This window comes from Podarcis bocagei, assembly GCF_964188305.1.
Source record: "Podarcis bocagei genome assembly, chromosome: 14".
Lineage (NCBI taxonomy): Eukaryota > Metazoa > Chordata > Lepidosauria > Squamata > Lacertidae > Podarcis > Podarcis bocagei.
Genome location: NC_138139.1, coordinates 43357041 through 43378416, shown reverse-complemented (window position 1 = coordinate 43378416; position 21376 = coordinate 43357041). Strand labels below are relative to the sequence as shown.

The 21376-nt window shown below is 45.6% G+C and overlaps 1 protein-coding gene across 2 annotated transcripts in view; it reads right to left on the bottom strand.

The window, feature by feature from the left end:
- PDGFA (platelet derived growth factor subunit A) overlaps positions 1-21108 on the bottom strand; it is a 62598-nt gene extending 41490 nt beyond the window's left edge. The window contains exons 1-2 of one of the 2 annotated variants that reach the window (XM_081169765.1): positions 20397-21108; positions 17999-18095 (exon numbers count right to left, since the gene is read on the bottom strand). In XM_081169765.1, coding sequence (XP_081025891.1) covers positions 17999-18095; positions 20397-20459 — 160 coding nt within the window. In that variant the 5' untranslated portion in view covers positions 20460-21108. The remainder of the gene's footprint in view (positions 1-17998; positions 18096-20396) is intronic. The other variant, XM_081169766.1, reaches the window with a different exon arrangement.
- Between the last annotated feature and the right edge of the window lie 268 nt (positions 21109-21376).

Below are 21376 nucleotides of genomic sequence, written 5' to 3'. Positions count from 1 at the left end.
ACCCGGAACTGAAAGATATGCTGCCTCTGTATGGGGAAGTTCCATTCAAATGTCATGATTAACAACCCTTGACAGACCGATCCATGAACATCCTCCATGAATTAAAAAGCCGAATAATCCCTTTTTAACGCCACCGTTCCATCACTTGCAAGCCGGTTCCACAACTTAATTCGGGTGCAATTGAAAAAGTGCTGACTTTTGTCCGTTCTCAGCACACAGCCATGGTTTCTAAACATGGCACCAATCGAATGTGGTCTCTGGACAAACAACTAGCCTCCTCGACATATGATTCCCTGGGGTTACTAGCAACTGCCTCAAAGGAAGCAAACACACAAGAGGCAAAACTGACCCGCCTCTTATCACAGGGGTGGGAGACCTTTTCCTTCTCCAGAACCATAGCTTCAGTATCACCTGTAAGTTTTTCATTTTTTGAGTGCTGGTGTATTTCCCCCCCTAAAATCCTCATCATGTTATTGAGCTCTGTGTAAAATTTCAAAGAGATCTGATCATTGGTTATGGGGGGGGGGGATAAAATGTACACAAGGCTGAAGATCTCAAGAGGGACAGAAACACAGAGTTCACAAACTTTGAAGTGCTATAAAATTTAAACTGTTTGAGATAGAAGGGGAAAATTTAAGGAGGTTTCTTTCAACCATAGGGGAAGGGTGTACACCAAGTTTCATCAAAATCCAAGACAGTGGGTGGCGAACCCCTTGTTTTTTGGGTTGATTTGATGTGGAATGACCCCTTTATAGTAGGTAACATTCCAACCATGCAAAAATTGGATAACTCAGTTGGTTAGAATGCGGTGCTGATAACAAGGTTGCAGGTTTTATCCCTGCATGGGACAGTTGCACATTCCTGCATTGCAGGGGTTTGGACAAAATGATCCTCGGGGTCATTCCCAACTCTACAATTCTATCATTGCAGTCAGGGAAAGCAAAACAATAACAACCAGGGGTGACCCTGGAGCAGGGCCATTGAGGGTGGATAATTTAGTGAGAGTCCCAGACTTCGGAGTGGCACGTTTGTCCCCTGGGTCAGAGGTTCTTCGCCCCATCTCCGTTGTAACAGGGGGATCTGAGCAAGTACAGTGGCACCTTGGTTCTCAAACTTAATCCGTTCCCGAAGTCTGTTCCAAAACCAAAGCGTTCCAAAACCAAGGCGTGCTTTCCCATAGAGAGTAATGCAAAATGGTTGTTCCAGACTTTTAAAAACAACCCCTAAAACAGCAAGTTAACATGAATTTTACTATCTAACGAGACCATTGATCCATAAAATTAAAGCAATCAACCAATCAGTAGCTGAATTGGGTCCCACACAGTCACACAAAAAAAGAGCAGCAAAAACAAAAACGCAAAATAAATAGCAAAATCAGACAGACCTCAGCATAACACTAAAAACAGAAGTGTAACACTCAAAACAGAGCACGATCGGCTTCTGAAAAATGTTCGCAAACCGGAACACTTACTTCCAGGTTTGCAGTGTTTGGGTTCCAAGTTGTTTGAGAACCAGGGCATTTGAGAACCAAGGTACCACTGCATCTCTTTCTTCCTCCCTTTCAAAACAACATGGTGCTGCTTCCTCCTTTCTGAGATTGCTGTGACACTTCAGAAGGGGGGGAAATCACATTAACCCCCCCCCCACTTGAAAAAAAACCACACATAGGAAGCTGGCAACAAAGCAGGGAGAAGTCAGGCCAAGAAATCTTTAATGTGAGGTTTAAGTGTTCCCCACATTTGGAGAAGGGTAGCATATCTTGTACCCAGAAGGCCTGCATTCATTCCCAGGCTCCTCTAGGTATGACTGAGAGATCTGTCTAAATTCCTGGAGAGCCACTGCCCATCAAGATAATGCTGAGAGCAGTGTTAGAAACTGAGATATGAAAGCTAGGAGCTAAATGGCACCTTAAACCTAGGTTATGGGCGCAACAACGGAATGTCTAGGTGCGCTTTTTTAATAACAAGAAGACAAAGCCGAAAATGAATGAACTGCAGATAAAATATTATGTTCCTTTTTCACAAGGTCTACCCTACAAGGTCTGCCCACCCCCTCCCCCCAATATTCTGAAGAGGGTCTCCTTTCCAGTCTTCAAAGAGTAGCTGGAAGTGAGGAAGCAGATAAAAGGTCCTCCTTCCTTCTACTCTGCAGTTTTCATCGGAAATCTTCAGCGCAGTATTGCGCCCAGAGCTCAGAAACTGCTTGCCCTAATGAAATGGGAGTTCTGAACACTGGCTGAGAGCTAGAGGGACCAAGGGTCTGTATCATTATAAAGCAACTTTCTATGTTCCTATGATCACTTGACTCTCCACCTGCATTAAATAAACATGTTTTTGGATTAGCGACGTGTCTACTTATATGCTGGGCTGCTGAACCTCTTCATTCCCACATTAAAACAAAATTTCTCACACACACATATACCTTCCCCCACCCCACAGGTCTGACTTGTGGGGAGGGTTCACGCTTCCCAGTAGAGTTGTGTCAGCTTCTGAATCCTTTTTTTTTTTATGTTACTCACACAGCATTCCTTTTGATGCAGAATACCCCTTGCAGCATCTAAGCTACGTCATCCCCGCATCATTGCACCCAAACAACCAACAAATAGCCCCTGCATACACTGTTCTTATCAAGGCTTTGAAAGGGACAGGGGGGTGGGGTGGAGAGTTTCAGTTTTGGGACGAATAAGCAGGAAAGATGTCTAGCGAGTCAGATTTCAGTCAGGCAAATCCAAGCAGGGAACCTTAATATAGTAGGAACTGGGTTTAGAATAAGAGAAATACTTCCAAATTCTTGCAAATGGGAATTCGGGTTCTTAGAAGCGTGTATCAAATACGGGCAACTCCTCATTTGCACACATTCTGGGCATGTGCAACTGCGCACAGACATGTCGCCGCAAACCCGGAAGTGGCATGAGAAGGGGCAAAAACAGCCCTAAAAGAACTTGAAAACGGCAAAAATGGCACAGAAACAGCATCCAGCAATTTCACGAGCCTTTGCAAGTGCAATCCCAGGAGCCCTTGCACCAACCTTTGAGACTTGTAGAGAGTTGGAGTTTGAGTGAGGAAGTTTTGAGGGAGTTATTGAGGTGTTTGAAGGCTTTTTTCAATGATGTTCCCAATATACGCGATTTCACTTAAATGTGCAGTGCCTCAGAACGTACTTGAAGGCTAGCCCTCTGCAGATGAGTAGCAAACGCCTTAAAGGAGAAATTCTGTCTTAAAAGTAAATACATCTTCCGATATGATGCTTCCCATCTGCCATTTTTTTATAAATGTTTACATTTTAAAAAATTATGAGTCTTTTCTAATCCGCTGCTACCTGATTAAGCACGTGACTTTCCTTTCTTTACTATTTTTTCTAAAGTAAATCAACCATTTTTTAACAGCTGCAATACTAAACACATTTATCAGGGAGGTAAATCCTATTGAACTTACTTGAGAGTAGAACACATATAGCAGAGATGCTGCCAAATCAGTGTAGACAATACTGTGCCAGAATCTTCCTACAGTGGACCTCCTGGAACATCTTGGGAGGAAGCAGAGAAGTGGGACCCCCTGGCTATGGGATGCTTTTCTTAGAGAAGCCCGCCTGGTACCCAAACTGCTGCCATTTGGGCACCAGGTTGAGACTTTTAAGTTCTCCATGGCCTTTTAAGATCTGGTTTTAAGTTACTGTGGTTTTAAAGCTTGTACTTTATGACTGTTTTAGTTCTGGGCTGCAAATAATATTTTCAGTGTGAAGGTTTTGTATTTGGAGTTTTATTTTGGTAGCCTGTTAATCTTATTGTGGCTTCACACACACACACACACACACACACACACACACAGACACACACACACACACTATACACACACACACACACACACACACACACACTCTATATATATATATTGTTTTACAATATATATATTGTAAAACGCCTAGAGAATTTATTTTATGAGGTGGCTCACAGATATAATATATAAATAATCAATTGCCTTTCTTTTCTTTTTTTAATGGATTTTCCCCAGCAGCTAGCTAACAAAACAAGTTTTCTTTTTCATCTCTTAGGCTTTGCTTTACTGACATTTTTGTTATGAAAGATCTCACATCTCAAGCAATTTGTCCTACTCTGTCCATTAATGTAGCTAAATTTGTTTTTCGTTTTGCTTTCTTCTTCTGCCAGGCTGGGGTTGTTGTTGTTTTTGTTGCTCCTCCATCATGTCATTGACTCGCTAATACATAAATAGATGAAGAGGCTTTCTCGGATACAGTGCCAATGAGAAATTGCTCCTCAGTCTAATGGAAAGGGCCCAGGGAGCAGGCCTCCCGTTGAATAAACAGGTCAATTTGCGAAGTGCGCCATCATTACCTCTCTATTTCTCTCTGCGGCAATTTGACACAGGAAAATGAGACAGACTGGCTGTATGACAAGTCAACATGAGGCATTCGAATTATGACAATGCACAGGGCTAAGGGCCACAAAAGGCAGACAAAAGACCCACTGTTAACTCCAACCAGGAAAAACAGGGCTCATTGTTTTGTACCAACCTTCTTCTTCTCTCTCTAGGGTGGCCAGATAGCAAGGAGGACAGGGGCCATCTAACAAATGCAAGGATGGGGGAACCTGTGGCTCTACAAACACTGTCGGACTACAATTCCCATCGTCCTTGACTGCCGGCCTTGCTATCTAGGGCTAATAGGAGTTTGAGAGTCAAATAATCTACGGAGGGCCACAGTTCCCCCACTTATGGCTTTCATCATCTGCCAGGTCCAGACACAACACAGCTAAACCACAGTTCCACAAACGGGGAGCAACGGCAGAACAGGTTATTCTTCCATTGATCCCCAAAATCTTTCACTAGCAGCTACAAGGACAGATTCTATTCACTAAGTTTTGTATTATAACCTCCTGCAGGATCTCCTATAAACAGGAAATCTAAGGGGGAAAATCTCTGCCTGCAACTTTTTTTTACAGAACAAGCCAAAAGCATCATCATGCACTTTCGCAGCTTCAGAGTGAACTGTACTGGACCACACAGACCAGTGGTTTGGCTCAGGGAGGGCAAGAGAGGGTGGGAAATCTCAGGTTTGAGCCCCAGCATCTCTAGGTAGGGCTGGGAAAGGCAGCTGCCCAAAATCCTGGCAAGCTTGTGTGACCCCTGAGCCAAGGAGATAAGTAACTATACAACCTTTAGAAGACATCTGAAGACAGCCCTGTACAGGGTAGTTGTAAAAAAATATTTAATGTTTTATTATGAAACTGCTCAGAGTGACTGGGGCAATCAAGTCAGATGGGTGGGGTATTATTATTATTACTATTATTATTACTATTACTATTATTACTATTATTATTATTATTATTATTATTATTACTATTATTACTATTATTATTATTATTATTGAATGGGGCGTCCCTATTTTCATTGGAGAACTGTTGGAGGGTATGCTACTGCCAATTTTACTGAGCTGGGCAGATCAACGGCTTTCGATATACTGTATTTTTTGCACCATAACACTCACTTTTTTCCTCCTAGAAAGTAAGGGGAAATGTCTGTGCGTGTTATGGAGGGAATGCCTACGGGTGGCATGCCTACGGATTTTCCTCCTCTAAAAACTATGTGCGTGTTATGGTCGGGTGCGTGTTATAGAGCGAAAAATACGGTACCCCAGATTCCTACATCTCACTACAAGACAGCTCCTTCATATTCTCCAAAGCTAACCAGGTCATCCACTTCCGCGAAGGCTGATGACTAATCCAAAAAACGTTTTAAGTGCAGCGTTCAAAACAGACACTAAATAAACGTTTACACTCAATATGTCACGAGTGTGTGTATTTTCACGGGCAACGAAACTGTATCTTCACTCCTCAGATACAAAAGTGGTTCAGAGAAACTCCCATTAGGAAGATGCCATAACGAAGTGCTGCTGTGGGGAATTATAATGGCAGCTAGACCTAGTCTCCTGTCATTGATTTTAAAAAAAAAAAGTTTAGGAGGGGCTGCAGGGCAGGCATTAGTGGTAGGCCTGCCAGGCAGCTAGGGTCTTAACACGTGGCAAAATATTGCCAAGTGATACCCACAGCCTTGATCCGAGCCCCTCACATGCACCTAATTCTCTTGATTCTGCATCTGGCATCTTCACCATACAAATTTTGGCGAATACTGTAAACACACCTCTTTATCCTGGTTCTTTGACATATGACATGTGTGTTTTGAGAACCCAGCCTACTCCTATGCCTGTAATCCGTTTTAACTTTTTGAATACAGTGGTACCTCGGGTTACATACGCTTCAGGTTACAGACTCTGCTAACCCAGAAATATTACCTCGGGTTAAGAACTTTGCCTCAGGATGAGAACAGAAATTGTGCGGCAGCAGCAGGAGGCCCCATTAGCTAAAGTGGTACCTCAGGTTAAGAACAGTTTCAGGTTAAGAACGGACCTCAGGAACGAATTAAGTACTTAACCTGAGGTACCACTGTACTCGACTTTAAACTGTTGTAAACCACCCTGCTGGTGAAAGGCAGGCAATAAATTTATTACTAAGAGTAATAACAATACTTGAGGCCTGTATTTAGGCCTAGCCTTTATAACTAGGCCTCTAGGCTTACAACAGGGGCAGTGGGCATAGCCCCAAACACAAAGGCCAATGGTCAGAAACAATCCAACTAGTTCATCACTAGTTCAACTCATCATTTTCTTGGTCAACAAAAGCATGCTGTTGTTTTAGGGAGCTGAGGGTGGTTAGCAGACGCCTATTCCCTGCCCAAAGTACAGTTTCCAAACAATCCCTCTTCACAGGAACTCTGGGAATTGTAGTTCTGTAGAATCGGAGTCTCCTAACAAACTTAACACTTAACAAACTAGAGCTCCTTTGGTGGAAGCCATGTCGTGTGTATTAAAAGCAGTATCATGATGCTATAAAGATGTGGGACGAATGCAGCTTGTGTATCCCTTTAGTAAATCCATTAGCCAGACATATCGCCGCTTGCTTTGGACTGAATCCCCCTTGATGCCAGAATCCCCCTCGAAGCTGAGCATGGTTCATAACAGGAACCTTGGTCCGAAAAAGAAAATTGTGCCTGGGAAAAGGGGGCTCTCATACAGTGTCATTTGGATTCCAGAGCTCTGCAAACAGTTGCCATGCTGCTTGAAGCCGAACAGCAATACTGTAAGGAGCCTTTCTCAACCTGTGGGTCCCCAGATGTTGTGGGACTGCAACTCCCATCATCCCTAGCTAGCAAGGCCAGAGCTCAGGGATGATGGGAGTTGTAGTCCAACAACATCTGGGGACCCACAGGTTGAGAACCGCTGCTAAGGGGTACTGCTAACATCTGGAAGCAACCCAGCTGCCAAGGAAGCTTCATTATTTAGGCAGAAATTCAGCAGACAAGAGACAATAGCTGCTGTACCTACACAAAACAAACAATTGGAAGGCTTGCAAGGTGAAGGGCTTGTGTACAAAAACAAACCCTCGAGGGTCCTTTGATGCCATGCTCATGTTATGAAATTCTTGACTTTTGCCTTCAAAGAATTCAGCCAAACAGAGCCCAGTGGATTTCCCACAAATACCCTCAACAAAGCCTTGGGTAAGAGCAGTCTGTTTTATCCGAACGTCACTCTGAGTTGGCATTGTAGATTTTTAAAGAAATGCACCCAACTCGACCCTAACTCAGTGATCCATTATATTGAATCTATAATCTAATAATAATAATAATATCACAATAGCAAAAGTACGCTGCATCTATCTAGTGATATTCAGTCAATGACTTAACCAGAAAGAATACCATGATAGAATGTAAGCATTCCTGACTATGCCTGGAGGCAGGGAGTAAAAATACAGAGGTTTGCTCTAAAAACTGACAGTTTCCAGGTGGCTCACAAGAAGATGCTATCATACCATTCTTACACATTACCTCTTTGAGAAATTACCTGCTCTGCTACCCCTCTACTCAGGTTTAAATCAGCAAAGGATTGCAATGGATTGGATTTCCAAAATACTAGGCACACTCTTTGATTTTTGTGGGTGAGCAAGATGCCCAAGAATGGCAATGAAGAATGAACAAGCTTAAGTCAGAGGGCAGAACAGAAAATGCTTCAAACTTCTCGGGGGGGGGGGGCTCCCTCTATCAACACGCATGAAAATCTCTTGTGAGAGCAAGAATCATGCAGCTGGGCTCCAAGAAAGCCAGGTTCCAAATTAGAATTGCAAACTTTGTTTCCAAAAACCTATTATTATTTCCACAGGCCATGTACAGAGTGCCCCCTAGGAAAGCAGCCAATATTGTTGCGTTTCTGTTTTTGTTGGAGAGGGTTAAGCCTCCACCATCGGAGCACAATCAAGTTGCCATTATTTTTAAAACAACTGTTTCTTTTTCCAGAAAAGAGTGAACTACTGAGAATGCCAAGCAAACCAATTAATTGTGTTTTTACATCTCCTGTGGCGGCAAACAGCCAGGAGGATGGAATTCTGGACTGCCTCCATAAGTCACCTTGTTGAATCTTTTTTCTTCCCTTTCTTTTAATTAAATAAATAAAGAACGTTAGCAGAAACAACAGCAACTGCTCTACCAAAGGGGAGGGTGCTGCTGTAGCTTCAGGGTCAGATCAGGATTGTGCCTGGCTGAGGGAAGCTTGGGAATACTGTCCGCTATCCTCTGAACAGTAGGCACACTGTTTTTGAAGATTAAAATAGCTCATAGTAACAGCATGCGATCTTCGTTTTGGTGGGCGAGAGGTGTGTTTGTTACTAACAGTCCACATGAAAAGTAGACCATACAGAACCACCACACATGGCTGCAAGTACCCATGGAACATTTGTTGTGCAATAGCTCTGCCTTTATCTTGCAAATATCCCTTCACACATGGCTGGTGGCCCTCAGGTGACAACAGAGAAATATCTGAGGGAAGGGACCCTGACAAACCATCTTGTCCAACTCTCTGCAATGCAGGAAATGCAAAAGGAGCTAGTGAAAAAACAAGGAGGCGGCAAGAAAGACGGTCCAACTCATGGCATTTTCATATTCTTCTTTTGAAGTCATTCTCAATAATTTCTTTGAAGAATTGGCCCAAACAATGGACATAAACAAGTTCATAATCTGTACATCACTTTGTGCACCACATTGATCAATGAAGGAGGTCCACTGGTTGCTGCCTGGCAACAAGAGTCCCAGATGTGTAGAAGAAGAAGAGTTTGGATTTGATATCCCCCTTTCTCACTACCCGAAGGAGTCTCAAAGGGGCTAACATTCTCCTTTCCCTTCCTCCCCCACAACAAACACTCTGTGAGGTGAGTGGGGCTGAGAGACTTCAGAGAAGTGTGACTAGCCCAAGGTCACCCAGCAGCTGCATGTGGAGGAGCGGGGACGCGAACCCGGTTCACCAGATTACGAGTCCACCGCTCTTAACCACTACACCACACTGGTAGAGCCATTACATTAATTTCTTGCTACTTATTTGATTCTACTTGCTATCCTGCAAGGAAGCTGTAATGTAATTTCTGTATGCAGCCTTGCAATGGTCACACACGAAAGGCAGTATAGTTTGAATGAGTAATGAGAGTTGGCAAGGATTCATAGTGGCCATCAGAGCTGAAGAGTTTGCCTGCTCCTGAAATGCAGATGAATCCTGTGCAACAAGTTGTTCTTATTAATCAGCACTCTGGAAAGCTATAACGCATCAAGAAGTGATTCTGTAATGCTACTTTCTGCACAACTTTCTTGCCTTCTCTTCCTCTGTCCATTGCTATTGTGAATGCCCAGGTTGCAGTCACCATATGCGACAGCTTACTGTAAGGAGATATATTTACTTTCTCCAGCTGCCCCCTCCGCACCTCCACTTCTCACCTCTTCACTCTGCCAAATTCCTCCTTGACCTCTTAGTTCTCTTATCGCCCTGCCTCTCTTGATGATGTGATTGGCTAATCAGCTCTTATGTCACAGTGAGCCTGGGCAGCTGTCATTGGCTTAGCTGCTCTGATGTCACAGAAAGGAGGTGGTGAAGAGCAATCCAGCATTAGGCAGCGATGTGCTCGGAAGCTGGGAGGAACACTTGTTGAATTTGAACTCTTAATTCCCTAGACATGATGGGATTTCAGATGGTAAGAAAAAACTCTGCTGAATCAGACTAAATGACCAAGAAATCCAGCATCCTGTTTCACACAGTGGTTAACCAGAAGCTACAGTGAGGAATAGAACCCTGAAAAAATGGTATACAATAATTATTCTAAGCAAACAGAACACTACCCACATAATGCTCTGCTGGATCAGACAGTAGCTAACTCACCACCCGGGTCTGCCCCAAACCCAAATCTTCCTGTTAAAACTCCAACGAGAGTTTCCATTGTTTTACAAGACCAGACCGTAAAAGAACAATCTGGCCTTTTTGCAATAAAAAAAAGTCAGAAAGATTGATTAAAGCGCTGTGTTGCTGAATGCTGATTATTCTTAACATGATGGCAGATGATCTGGGGGTGTGGTTTCTAATTTTATGAGAAGGCATTATCAGCCGTTCATCCTCTAAAATGCAGCATCAGAATCTGTTGCAAAGCAAGAGAAAACTCTTTCACCCAGCAAAATGCAAAAGAGAAAGGGGCTGTTTTTAATCACAATTCTCCTTCCTGAATTACATAAAGCGAGACCCTTTGAAGAACAGGAGACTCCTTGGGACAGTCATGGAAAGAGAGGGCACCAACAAATCAATAATAATAATGATAATGATAATAATTTTATTATTTATACCCCGCCCATCTGGCTGGGTTTCCCCAGCCACTCTGGGCGGCTCCCAACAGAGGAACAAAAACAGAATAAAATTAAAAACTTCCCTGAAAGACAACTTTCAGATGTCTTCTGAAAGTCAGATAGTTGTTTATTTCCTTGACATCTGGTGGGAGGGCGTTCCACAGGGTGGGTGCCACTACTGAGAAGGCCCTCTGCCTGGTTCCCTGTAGCTTCACTTCTCACAGTGAGGGAACCACCAGAAGGCCCTCGGAGCTGGACCTCAGTGTCTGGGCTGAATGATGTGGGTGGAGACGCTCCTTCAGGTATACTGGGCCAAGACCGTTTAGGGCTTTAAAGGTCAGCACTAACACTTTGAATTGTGTTTGGAAACGTACTGGGAGGCAATGTAGGTCTTTCAGGACTGGTGTTATGTGGTCTCAGCAGCCACTCCCAGTCACCAATCTAGCTGCCGCATTCTGGATTAGTTGCAGTATCCAGGTCACCTTCAAAGGTAGCCCCACGTAGAGCACATTGCAGTAGTCCAAGCAGGCGGTAACTAGAGCATGCACCACTCTGGCGAGACAGTCCGCAGGAAGGTAGGGTCTCAGCCTACCTACCAGATGGAGCTGGTAGTCAGCTGCCCTGGACACAGAATTGACCTGCATTTTGTACAGCTGTGAGTTTCAGGGGCACAGTTACCCCATCCAGGACCACCACCATTTATTACCCATCCTTCATGCAATGGTCCCAGGGGCAGGTAGCAACAATGAAAACACAATATTAAATCCTTCCTTAAGAAACCAGTGTTTCCTCGCATGAGTACCTCCAGTAAATGAAAGGGACCATTCAGTTGACAAGAGTCTAGTCGTGCTGGAAATTTAATGAAGAAATTTGTGGTGGGGATGGGCATTCATCCCAACCTGGCTGGCACATCAAGGTCTATAGAATCTGAGACTACCACTAGGTTCAGAAGCCCAAACCCAACAGAACACAACGTAATTGACAGACTAGGTTCTTTGCCATTTAGGTGGGGTTTTTTAATTTTTTGTGTCTGCATGGATAATTTGTGATATGCAGTTTTAAAAGCAAGATGTAAAAAACCTAAACTCTCTGGAAATTCCCAAGCTTCTGAGCTTGCTCCTCAGATCGCAAGCAAAAACTACAGAAATGTCACAACAGATCTTGGCAACTCAAGAAGACACCGGGGCCTTCTCATGCTGATCTACAGCTGCACAATGAAATACTCCTGGCTTTTCACAAATTATGAATCAAAGCTGTCCGCTGGCAAAGCATCCTTTGTTCCAAAATAACATGCCAGTCCAAGGAATGCCTTATGCCTTCCATAAACATGCTGAACCTACACAAGAATTCCTTCAAAGCAGCCCACACAATATTTTCAACGCCAATTCCTACCAATCCTGACAGTAGGATGGTGCCACAGGATAGCACTGTCAGGATGAGGCCCACAAGCATGATGATATCACAGCGCTGTCAGATCAGGAAGGCTCAACAAAGACGTGAACAACTCGACTTGAGTACGTATAAAAAGGTAAAGGTAAAGGAACCCCTGACCATTAGGTCCAGTCGTGACTGACTCTGGGGTTGCGGAGCTCATCTCACTTTATTGGCCGAGGGAGCCGGCGTACAGCTTCCGGGTCATGTGGCCAGCATGACTAAACCGCTTCTGGTGAACCGGAGCAGCACACGGAAACGCTGTTTACCTTCCCGTCTGAGCAGTACCTATTTATCTACTTGCACTTTGACGTGCTTTCGAACTGCTAGGTGGGCAGGAACAGGGACCGAGCAACAGGAGCTCACCCCGTCGCGGGGATTCAAACCGCCGACCTTCTGATCGGCAAGTCCTAGGCTCTGTGGTTTAACCCACAGTGCCACCCGCGTCCCTATAGAGTACGTATGGAAACAGGTGAAAGAAAATACTTCCTTCGCACAGAGCAAGGTTAACTATGGAACTCGCTCCCATGGGAAACAGTGATGGCCACCAACTTGGATGGCTTAAAATAGGATTGGGCAAATTCATGGAGAAGAATATCAATGTCTACTAGTCACAAAGGCTATGTTCTGCTTCCAGCTGCAGGCAGCAATGCTCCCAAATGCTGTTGCCGAAAACTACAGGAGGGGAGACTGCTCTTGTCCTCAGGATCTGCTTGTGGGTTTCAAGCAGACATCTGGTTGGCCAATGTGAGAACAGGATGCTGGACTCGATGGGCCACTGGACGGATCCAGCAAGTTCTCTTTATGTTCTTTTGGGGCAAAAATTGAGGGCTGTTACCTTCACACCCTGCTTGTAGACTTCCGAAAATATTTTGTCAGACGCAGTGGTCAAGCGGCTGAGGCCAGCCCTCCATGAGGAAAGTTTGCAACATTTGGGGCTTCTTGGTTAACAACAAAATAAAAGAGGCAAATAGGAGAGGGCAGAGAATTATGTAATCACAGAGCTGGAAGGGACCCTGAGGGTCATCCAGTCCAACCCCCTGCAATGCAGAAACATGCCGCTGTCTTGAACCTGCAACCTTGGTCTTATCAGCACCATGCTCTAACCAATGGAGCTATTGGGGACATGATGGGGGCAGGTGAAAATATGGGTGAAGCGAGTGGAGATCACTCAGTTTGCTTCATGACTGAGTGGAGATTTGAAGCCTGGCCTCTAACCACAAAGGTAAAAGTTAAAGGACCCCTGGACGGTGAAGTCCAGTCAAAGGTGACAATGGGGTTGCGGCGCTTTCAGGCAGAGGGAACCGGCGTTTGTCCACAGACAGCTTTCCGGGTCATGTGGCCAGCATGACTAAACCACTTCTGGTGCAACGGAACACCGTGACGGAAATCAGAGCGCATGGAAACGCCGTTCACCTTCCCGCCGCAGTGGTACCTATTTATCTACTCGTACTGGTGTGCTTTCGAACTTCTAGGTTGGCAGGAGTTGGGACGGAGCAATGGGAGCTCACCCCATTGCGGGGATTCGAACTGCTGACCTTCTTATCAACAAGCCCAAGAGGCTCAGTATTTTGTTCTTACATCCTACATACAAGGAACCCAAAGCAGCATACATGTAGTTCCTAGGTGGTCACCCATCCAGACATTGACCAGACCCAGACCTGCTTAGCTTCAGCAAGGTGGTGGCTTCATGTTCCTTCAGACAATACCTTCAGTATCAGGGACAGTAAGTCCCTAATATCAGATGCTGGGGAACATGAGCAGGAAAGGGCAAGGACATTGTGCTCATGCCCTGCTTTTGGGCTTGCCTCTGACTGATCGCTGGGAGAACTGGGTACTGGACTGAACGGCCCTTTGGTCCTGTTCCAGCTGGGTTCTTCTTATGCGCTTGAGGAGACCCTGCTAAGGACACTCAGTGAGTTCAAGGGCAAGGTGAGATGTGCAATCTAAGCACACTTTCCATTATGAGACTTACTTCCACACCAACATACATAACACTGTGGTGTTAAAGCAGAGTTGCTCTCAGCTCAGTTCCTTCAGGTACTATGTTACACCTGCTCCTTAATCCTAACTGAAGGAAGGAGCTGCCATTACTTAGGGGTGTGGGGAGGGAACTTTGCATATTAGCTTAGCGGCAGCTTCACCTGCTCCAGGTCTCAGCTCCTGGTATTAAAAGCAGATTTAACTACCTTCACTACTGGGTAGAATATGTCTCTCAAAACCATAGAATCATCGGGAACCTGAGTGGGAAAAGTGTTCATGCCTTGCTTGTAGACTGCCCATCAGCATCTGACTGGTCACTTTAAGAACAGGATCACTGGATAAGATGACCTCTGGACTAAGCCAGCAAGACTCTTCTTGCATTCTTATGACAATTCTAATAAGCAGCTTGGTGGGCTAGACAGATCTCTGAGGGTCTTGGCATAGGATTCTAAAGGCCCACCTAATCCTGCTTCCTAACCAGACAAGTCTAGGAAATCCAGAGGAGGCTATGAAGGCAATGAAGACTGTTGCCCATCTCTCACCTCCTGGTGGTATACTGCCCTTGAACATGGAGGTTCTATGTAGCTATTAGCCTTCCTTAGATTTGATCCGTTAACCATGCTCCAAGCAAATCCATTAAAATTAATGACCTTAACTTGCTTGGGCCCATTCATTTCAATGGGTCTACTCTTGAGTATGACTAACACTGGAATACAACCCTATATATAGCAGGTCTGGGGGACTTTTAGCCCTTCCAAGTGCCGTGGAACTACAACTCCCATCATCCTCGGCCAACAACCACGCTTGCCAAGGTTGATGGGATTTGTAGTTCAGCAACATCGAGAAACCCCAAAGTTCCCTACATCTGCTATGCAGTTATCATGGCTAGCAGCCAGTCACAGACCTCTTTCCCCCCAAATTTGTCTGATCTCCTGTTAAAAACCTGAAGATGGTGGTTTTGATACATTCATTAGACGTTGGGTGAAGACTTGCTTTGTTTTACCCAAACTTTCTAACATTCAGATTCATTAAGTTTTCTATTTCACAACCGGCGTGGAGCAGGGAAGGAACACAGCAAGGAAGGAAGCCGCCTTTATGTTGCCGGGACTACATCTCCCATCATCCTTGACAACTGGCCATGCTGACTTTGGCTGATGGGCGCTGCAATCCAACAACATCCTGAGGACCACAGGTGGGCCACTTCTGCTCTATCATACTCTTCGCTGGGCTTCACACTTACCTGGGACCAACTCCCATTGAACCCAGCAGGGCTAACCTCAGAGCAGATATTACAACAGGACTGTGCTGTTAAGAGGTCTTCTCCCCGCCCCACTCCCCCAAATGCTCTGAGCTGCCCTTGCAGGGAAAGACACAGTCATTTTGGTTGCAACTTCTGCAGCTCTATGGAAGTAAGACTTGCCAAGGAAAACTGTTCCCAGTGGATCCTGCAAACTTGATGCTATGTCCCCTAGAGTAGGCCCACTGAAATTAGAGCGCTCCTCCTGAGGTGTGGGGGAGGAATGTATCTGTGAAAGTAACTCAGGAGGAACTTTCAAAGGGCCCCTGCAATTTTATTTTTTTGGAAGAAAAAAAAAGCATAGCAACTATGCAGTCTTTGTTTAAATGGAGCAGCTCCACTATTAACAACACAAGCAGCAACATGCCAGATTCCTGACTCAGGATACAAGATTGGTAGAGACTTCCCTTGCCTTTAAAAGAATAAATAAATAAATATGCGTTTTCCCCCCCTCCCCTTTCATATTTTTTTGCAAAATAAACAAAGCAATCACTCCCGGCATAGTACATGATCGTGAAATCTGCTTGGACCCGACAGTGACAACTGTGAGAGATCAGATTTAATAGCAGGATGTGTCTGTTGCAGTACAGAAATATTAGCAAATTGCACGTTTGCCCTTCGAAGCATTTGTAGATCTAATGATGCAGAAAATAACCTTGGGCTATTTAATAAAAAATAAAAAATGTGAATGCTGATTGTTTGGAAGCTCAATGGAGCAGGCTTTCTGTTTAAAGTCAAAAGAAAGGAGTTTATTTTTCCTTTCACTGGAGAAGGAGAAGAAAGCAGTCACCACCATCTTGTAGAGACATGACTTCATTCATAAACACGACTTGGAATATGTTTTTACAAATGAACCCAAGGCAATAGATCTTGAAGATAACAACGCAGTGGCATGAATTAGAGGCAATGTGATGGGAGTTCTTCCTGGCTAGAGAAATTATCCTGAACCTATAAAAGTCACAGCCACCTACAACACTGTTGGGTTGTGGGGAGGTTTAAATTATGAGGCTATATTGAAGCTGCATTGCTGAGCATGCAAAGCGTAGAGTTCTGACACACAAGTATAATATCTTGCAAGAGAAGGCCAGTTGGGAACTCTACACACAAATAAATATCCCATTTTTACATTAGGAAAGAACCACCACGTGCACAGGATCCCCTATTGAAGTTTGCCTGTGGCACCTGAAATTCCATGGTTCTCCCAGACACACTTGATGACTTGATGACTGCAACATCAGCTAACACTGCAGACAAAATTTCCCTATTGACTCAATCCAAACACAATATTTTTAATCCAACAGCCCTCAGGTAATATTCTGCATGCCTACACACAGGTAAGCCTCCCCAAGTACAATGGGTCTTACTCCCAGGAAAGGATTGCCAGCTGAATGGAGGAAAATCACGAGATGGTAAAAGCATGGGTGATCCAGCACTAAATCTGTCCAATCAAAAGTAGGGGAACATTTTGATTTTATAGATGGGCAGAATGTGTGCATCCAACTAAGTCCTACTCTGAGGTGCACCACTGAAATCAGTGGGCCAACGAGAACTGTGTTGATTAATTTTAACAGGTCTACTCTGAGTGGGACAAACATTGAGTGCAACCCTGTGAGTTCAAAGTCCAACTTAGTTCGGCCTTAGCTGTCTTCCTCAGTTCCTTGCTGCAAAAATGGAGTATTAACAAAACAAAACAAAACCACGCAAAACACAAACTAAGATTACCGCACACGTGAACCCAATGAAGAATATAAATTACATTTTCCACATTTTGTGCCATATAAATGAAAAATCATAGTAGAATTTCGCACAAATGTCAAAAAATAAAAGCAGCAGCAGCAGCAGCAGAAGTTCCCTGCTCATGTGGACCACCGAAAGCAGGAGTTCCGTCACTGGATGTCAAACACAATCACAGCCACACAACCAACAATTCAAAAGCATGAGCACAACTGATCTGGTCAGACACGCAAGTGCTGATAGCCATAATGGCAAAACAGAGGGGCCAAGCTCCAAGGGCTCTGTACTGCAGAATTCAGGTTGCCTGGGGGGGCAACCTTCTGGGGAAGGCGATTGCTTCAAACCCTGCTTGTAGAAGCACCCAGAAAAAGACAATAAACCAAGCCAGACCACTCCTTCCTTCAATCCAGCAAGGTTGCCATGTTTTTTCAGATGCACCCCCTATACACACAGACGTGCAAGAACTCAAAATACAACGCTGGGCCGGGCTGGAAGCAGTGACTCTCTGTCCTGAGGCCGAAATGTTCCCGCGGCTTGGGAAAAATGCCTGACTCAGCCTGCATCCCTGAAAGCTGACCTTTGGGTTCCATCTGCCTGCCCAAAGCAGGAGCGAATTTAAGAGTGGACAGAAGACGTTTGGAAAGCATCGGTCCCATGTGCAGAGCCGCCGGTGACTCCCCACAGAGATTTTTAAGGAAAACGCATCACTCCCCAAAGCAGTATCTCTCTCTTTCTCTCTTTGACCGTTTCGTAAGATGGCATGGATTTAACTGGCAATTCGTTTATCGACTCAAAAAAGCAGAAAGTAAGGGGGGAAAGCATGGAAATAATTTACCTACGGAGTCAATCTCCAGGAGGCGCTGCAGGTCACGGATGCTGTGGATCTCGCTGTGAGCCAGCCTTTCAATCACTTCTTGAGGGATCTCAGCTTCCTTGAAAAAATAAAACAGACAGACAGACACAGGCTGATCGCTCTCTCTTCTCACTCCAAAAGCACTTTCTGAGTACAGCCTGTAGGGTTGCATCTTGTGGCCACTGAAGCCTCTTCGCCTGCTATCTAATCTACTCCCCCCCCCCCGCCTTCCTCCAACTGCTAAAGGGCAATTTAAATCATCATCATCATCATTTTGAAACCGCATCCAGCATTGCACCAAGCAACACAAATCCTTGAGATGAAACTCTGCTGCTATCTGGCAGGTGCCTACAATTTGCCTGCGCTCGCCAGGAGGTTGGAAACTGATTGTGAGGAGGGGGTCAGAAAGACTGTGTTTCTCACCCAGGGAATTTCGCTTCCTTGATTTCGGAGGAAGTCCAGCAAGTTTGAAAGGCAAAAAAAAGGGGGGAACACTGGTTGGTTGGTTTTTGAATCACATCCCAAGCACACTTCATTGGAAGTAAATCCTATTGAATTCTGCAGCAATTAGTAACTGTATACAGGTATAGGCTGCTCAGCTGCCATTTCACACACACTTACTTGGGAGTAAGTCCCGTGCAAAATGAACAGAACTGATTCCTGAGTAACCCTGTTTAGGATTGGGCTGTTGGGGCGGGGAGAAGGGTGTCCCTGGGCACCATCGTTAAAAAAAAAAAAACCACAGCATGAGATAGATCAAGTTTAAAGGCAGCACAGCTCTGTAACCCAGCCAACTCCTGGGAGCCTTTCCAAGAAGGCAATCCTATGAGCTCTCCCTGGGGAGTAAGTCCTCTTGAACTCAGACAGGGCTTTGCAAACATGCATTGGATCAGACCAGGAAGGACTTTCCTCCTCCTCCTACGTATGTACTTGAAAATTGCCTCTCTTTCTTAATTACACACACTTGGTTTGCAGCGTAAGAGATATTTATCCATGCATTTCTTTTCAGCAGCAGGAAAGTTAGCACAGTAATAAAGTTTTAGGTTGGCATTGGTGTCAACTTAGTACTTAACTCCCCCTCACTTTAAAAAAAAAAAATCAGTCTAGTTGGGAATGCGAAGGAAGGGGGAGACAGAGGGAGGGGGAGATTACAGATCCAGAACTAATACAATCCTACAGGTTTCCCACGTCGGAAGACTGCAAAAAAAGCTGCTTTGGGAGCTATAATTTTACACATCACAGTGTTTACAAGCAAGGTCAATCCAGTGTACCTTTTAAAAGAGATGTCCTTCCTTATAAGTCATTTAATTCCCACATCTCTTTCCCCCAGAAATGGCCACCTGTAATAATCCTCAAAATTGGAAGAGAAGGAGAGGGAGAGATTTTATCAAATCCAAAACTATGCCCGTGAAAATCCAAAATATGCCCATAAAGAGCAATAAGCAGGCTTAGAGGGAACTCGTCCTTCCCCCCCCCCCCCAATAAAGCCGGAATCCTAAACAGTGCACCTACTTTGGTCAGGGCAGGTGGACCCACTGAACTCAGTGGGATACTCTTCCAAGTAAACACGCTATGATTTTATCTCTTCTGACCTTATAAAGTGAATTCCTAAGGTGGATGGAGGTAACGCGCCGCTCCCTCTAGAATGCCAAAGCAAGGCTCTAGTACATCAATTAGAATCCCACTAGCCTAATTGCTTCATTATTATTCTATTTTAGCAGATTCATGCTAGCTTCTCATTAACAGGAAACCGCGCTATTAAAATCCCTCTTCCCAACTCGCCTCCCCACCCCGCTCGCCAGGCGGCACTCGCGCCAACCCAGGGCGCCCTTTGCAAACCGTTCCAGGGGACTTGCAACGCGCGTTCGAACGCTCGCACGTTTTACACGCGTGTAAGGGCACACACAGCAAGCAGTGCAACCCCCCGCCTCCATGCCAGCCCCGGGGAAACCAGCGCGCTGCACGATCTTAATTCGGATCGCAGCCATGCATCTTAACGTGACGAGCGGCTCTCCACTACCACCACTCCCTCACTACTTGATCTTTTGCAAGATTTTAGAAGCGAGTCTCTCTCTCTCTCTCCTTTTCCCCTCCCTCCTTCATCCAGGGCGAAGCTAAAGCCATCCATGGTATTGCAAACATAGTAGGTCTTCCGACTTGGGCTTGCGGGGGGGGGGGGAGATTGGAGAGATCAGCCTCTCATCCAAAACATTAAGAAGGAGAAGAAGGAAGAATTACACTTGTCATGCAAAACTACAAAAATAGTTGAGGCATAAGAAAAATAAAGACAGGGATGTTAAGCCTGCTACTGCCGCCGCCCGGATCTCCCCCACCCCCCCCCAAAAAAAACCAACCCGATTTCCAACGGCGAAGCACCTACCTCCGCCAGCACGAGGGCCAGGTAGCACAAGCCTATGAGCCAAAATCCTGCCCAGGTCCTCATCGCGGTCTCATGCACTGTAGCCAGGAATACAATTCAACGGGGCTGCGAAGGAGGAGCACCAGCCCGCCTCCCTGGGCTGGGAAAATAACAACCATCCCTCAGAGGGATCGCCACACCGGTGTGGAGTTCTCTCCGGCTTGGGCGCTGATCGGGGTGGCGGCGGGGAGGATGGGGGGGCGGCTCTCTTTGGATTTATTGATTTCACAGAGGATCGATCGGGGTCTCCTTTTGCGCGCGGGGTTTCTCTCCTCGGGTAGAGGCGCCACGGGGAGAAGGAAGGAAGAAGAAGCTTACAAGGGGGTGGCGGTTCTTGGTTTCTCCCCACCACCCCACCCCGCTTCGCTCTCCAAAAGATAAAAAACAAAAAACGCGGGTGGTGGTGGAGGAAAAGGGGGCTTTGCAGCTGATCGCTCTCGCTCCTCTCGCTCGCTCGCTTCTCCTGCGCGTTGCCTCCCTTGGCTTTCGCAGGACTAAACCAGCCGGTACTTCTGCATATTTGCTTAGATCGCAGCGAAGTGAAACCCTAGCAGGCCGCCGAAACGCCCATCACCTGTGTCTGGAGACAGCTCGCCCCCTTCCAGACATGCGGAGAGTTACCAGTCCCTCCTTCTCAATCGCTCTTCCTCTCTCTCCACCCCCCCCCCACCGCTCACCCCAACCTGCTTTCTCAATACCCACCCACCCCGCAGCGAGATGGGAAAAGGAGAGAGGCGAAAGATCGCTAGCTGATCTTTTGCAAATGCACCCTTCTCTGCAAGGCGCATCCACGCCCCTTTGATAATATTAGATTCGCATGTATATACTACTGTACTTCTGTTGGAGCGGGAGGAGGGGTGGGGGGAAAGAAATAATAAAGGATCAACGTCCTTTCTGCAAGTGTGCACCCTTCTTCCGCGAGGGAAACAGGAATCTTCTTG